Source organism: Stegastes partitus, unplaced genomic scaffold (assembly GCF_000690725.1).
Source record: "Stegastes partitus isolate 25-593 unplaced genomic scaffold, Stegastes_partitus-1.0.2 Scaffold2531, whole genome shotgun sequence".
Classification (NCBI taxonomy): Eukaryota; Metazoa; Chordata; class Actinopteri; family Pomacentridae; genus Stegastes; species Stegastes partitus.
Window position 1 is genome coordinate 39482 of NW_007580262.1, and position 1421 is coordinate 40902.

The following is a 1421-nucleotide window of genomic DNA, read 5'->3' on the forward strand; positions in this document are numbered from 1 at the left end:
GAACTGAAACTTATGTTTTATTAGCCTGAATGTTTTTATACCTGCACAGGATCAAACATGTCTTGGTTTCTTCAGTTCATGCTGCTGATGCCATTAAATTCATCGTAGTTTCCTTTAAAATGTAGAATTAAACCGTTTTGTTCATCCAGTCACATTCGGACCTGATGTGGTTCACTTTTAAACTCTGAGCTTCATTAAAGCTGCAGAGTCATGCGTGAAATTTCATTTTCAGTTACTACAAAATAATTCTTAAATATCGAGATGTTCTTGTTTTTGCAGCTTTGGGTTGTTTGGCCTCATCAGAACCTTCAGCACCAAATCACTGCACTGGTTCTGATCCAGGATCTGAGGCTCTGATGGGAAAAAGCTGCATGTTGATAAACAGCAGCTCTGACGACAAACATTACAGAAGAAATGACCTGAAGAAACACTGGTTCTGGAATCAGAGTCAGGTTTCTGCTGTCAGGACTCACTGATCCTGTATGTAGAATATGTTCTGGATGGTTCTGATTCTGCAGCTCCTCTGGCTGTGTGGAAACACCGCTGCAGTTTAAACGTGTTTGTGTCTTCTGAGGTCTTCTAGCTGCACTTGCAGGACTTGACCTTCATGTTGGACAGCTGCTCGATCTTGGGGGTCTTTCCGATGTAGTAGAGGATGGTGAGCGGCTCCAGGTCCTGGGACACGCAGCAGGGCGACGCCGACGCCTCGGGGTTGATGGTGTTGTAGAGACCCAACACCTGGAACAGAACAGAGCTTAGACTGTGACTCAGCACTCGGCTCTGAGCGGTCACACCTGGTCTACTGTACCTTGGAGTGCTGGGTGTCAGCGCTCCACAGGTAAGGACACGCCCCTGCACAGAAGTTGGCCTCGTAGCCTTTGGGCTCGTGGATCCACCTCCAGCCGAGGTCCTTCTTAAAGTCAATGTAGAGCGACCGCAGGCAGCAGTTGTCTTGAACGTTTCTACAAAGACATAAAGGTGCATCAAGTTTCTGACTGTTAAAGATGGAGCAAAAACACACCTGAACAGGTGAAGAGTCGGAATGTTTGAATTGTTATCAGCTGTTATCAGACAGCTTTATGTCTATCAACACACACAGTCCTTGAGTCAAGTCAACCCTCTGAGCAGTTTCTGGTTGTTTTTTGCTCATGTTTCTCTTCAACATAAAGTCCTGCAGCTCTGTGGAACCAGAACATGAAGGAGGAGAGAGAACTCAGAGACGTCTTCTGTCAGCAGAACTCAGAACCACAGAGAATGTTGAATTTCTTTGTTTTTTACATTTTACAAAAACGTAAAAACCTGGAACCATCATGTCCAACATGTTTCCTCAGATGTTAAACCATGGAGCTCATGTGGTCTCCTCATCCTGCAGATGTTGAACTATCTCCATGTCTCCAGACTTCTCTCTGCTCTGCTTATCA

The 1421-nt window shown here is 45.2% G+C and overlaps 1 protein-coding gene across 1 annotated transcript in view; it reads right to left on the reverse strand.

Annotated features, from left to right (window-relative positions):
- Window positions 1–6: 6 nt before the first annotated feature.
- The window catches only part of tgfb2 (transforming growth factor, beta 2), a gene marked incomplete at its 5' end in the record, with an annotated part of 6097 nt that continues 4682 nt past the window's right edge, over window positions 7–1421 (reverse strand). Inside the window, 2 exons of the mRNA XM_008305510.1 lie at window positions 7–738; window positions 809–962. Of these exons, the coding sequence (XP_008303732.1) occupies window positions 580–738; window positions 809–962 (313 nt within the window). The remainder of the gene's footprint in view (window positions 739–808; window positions 963–1421) is intronic.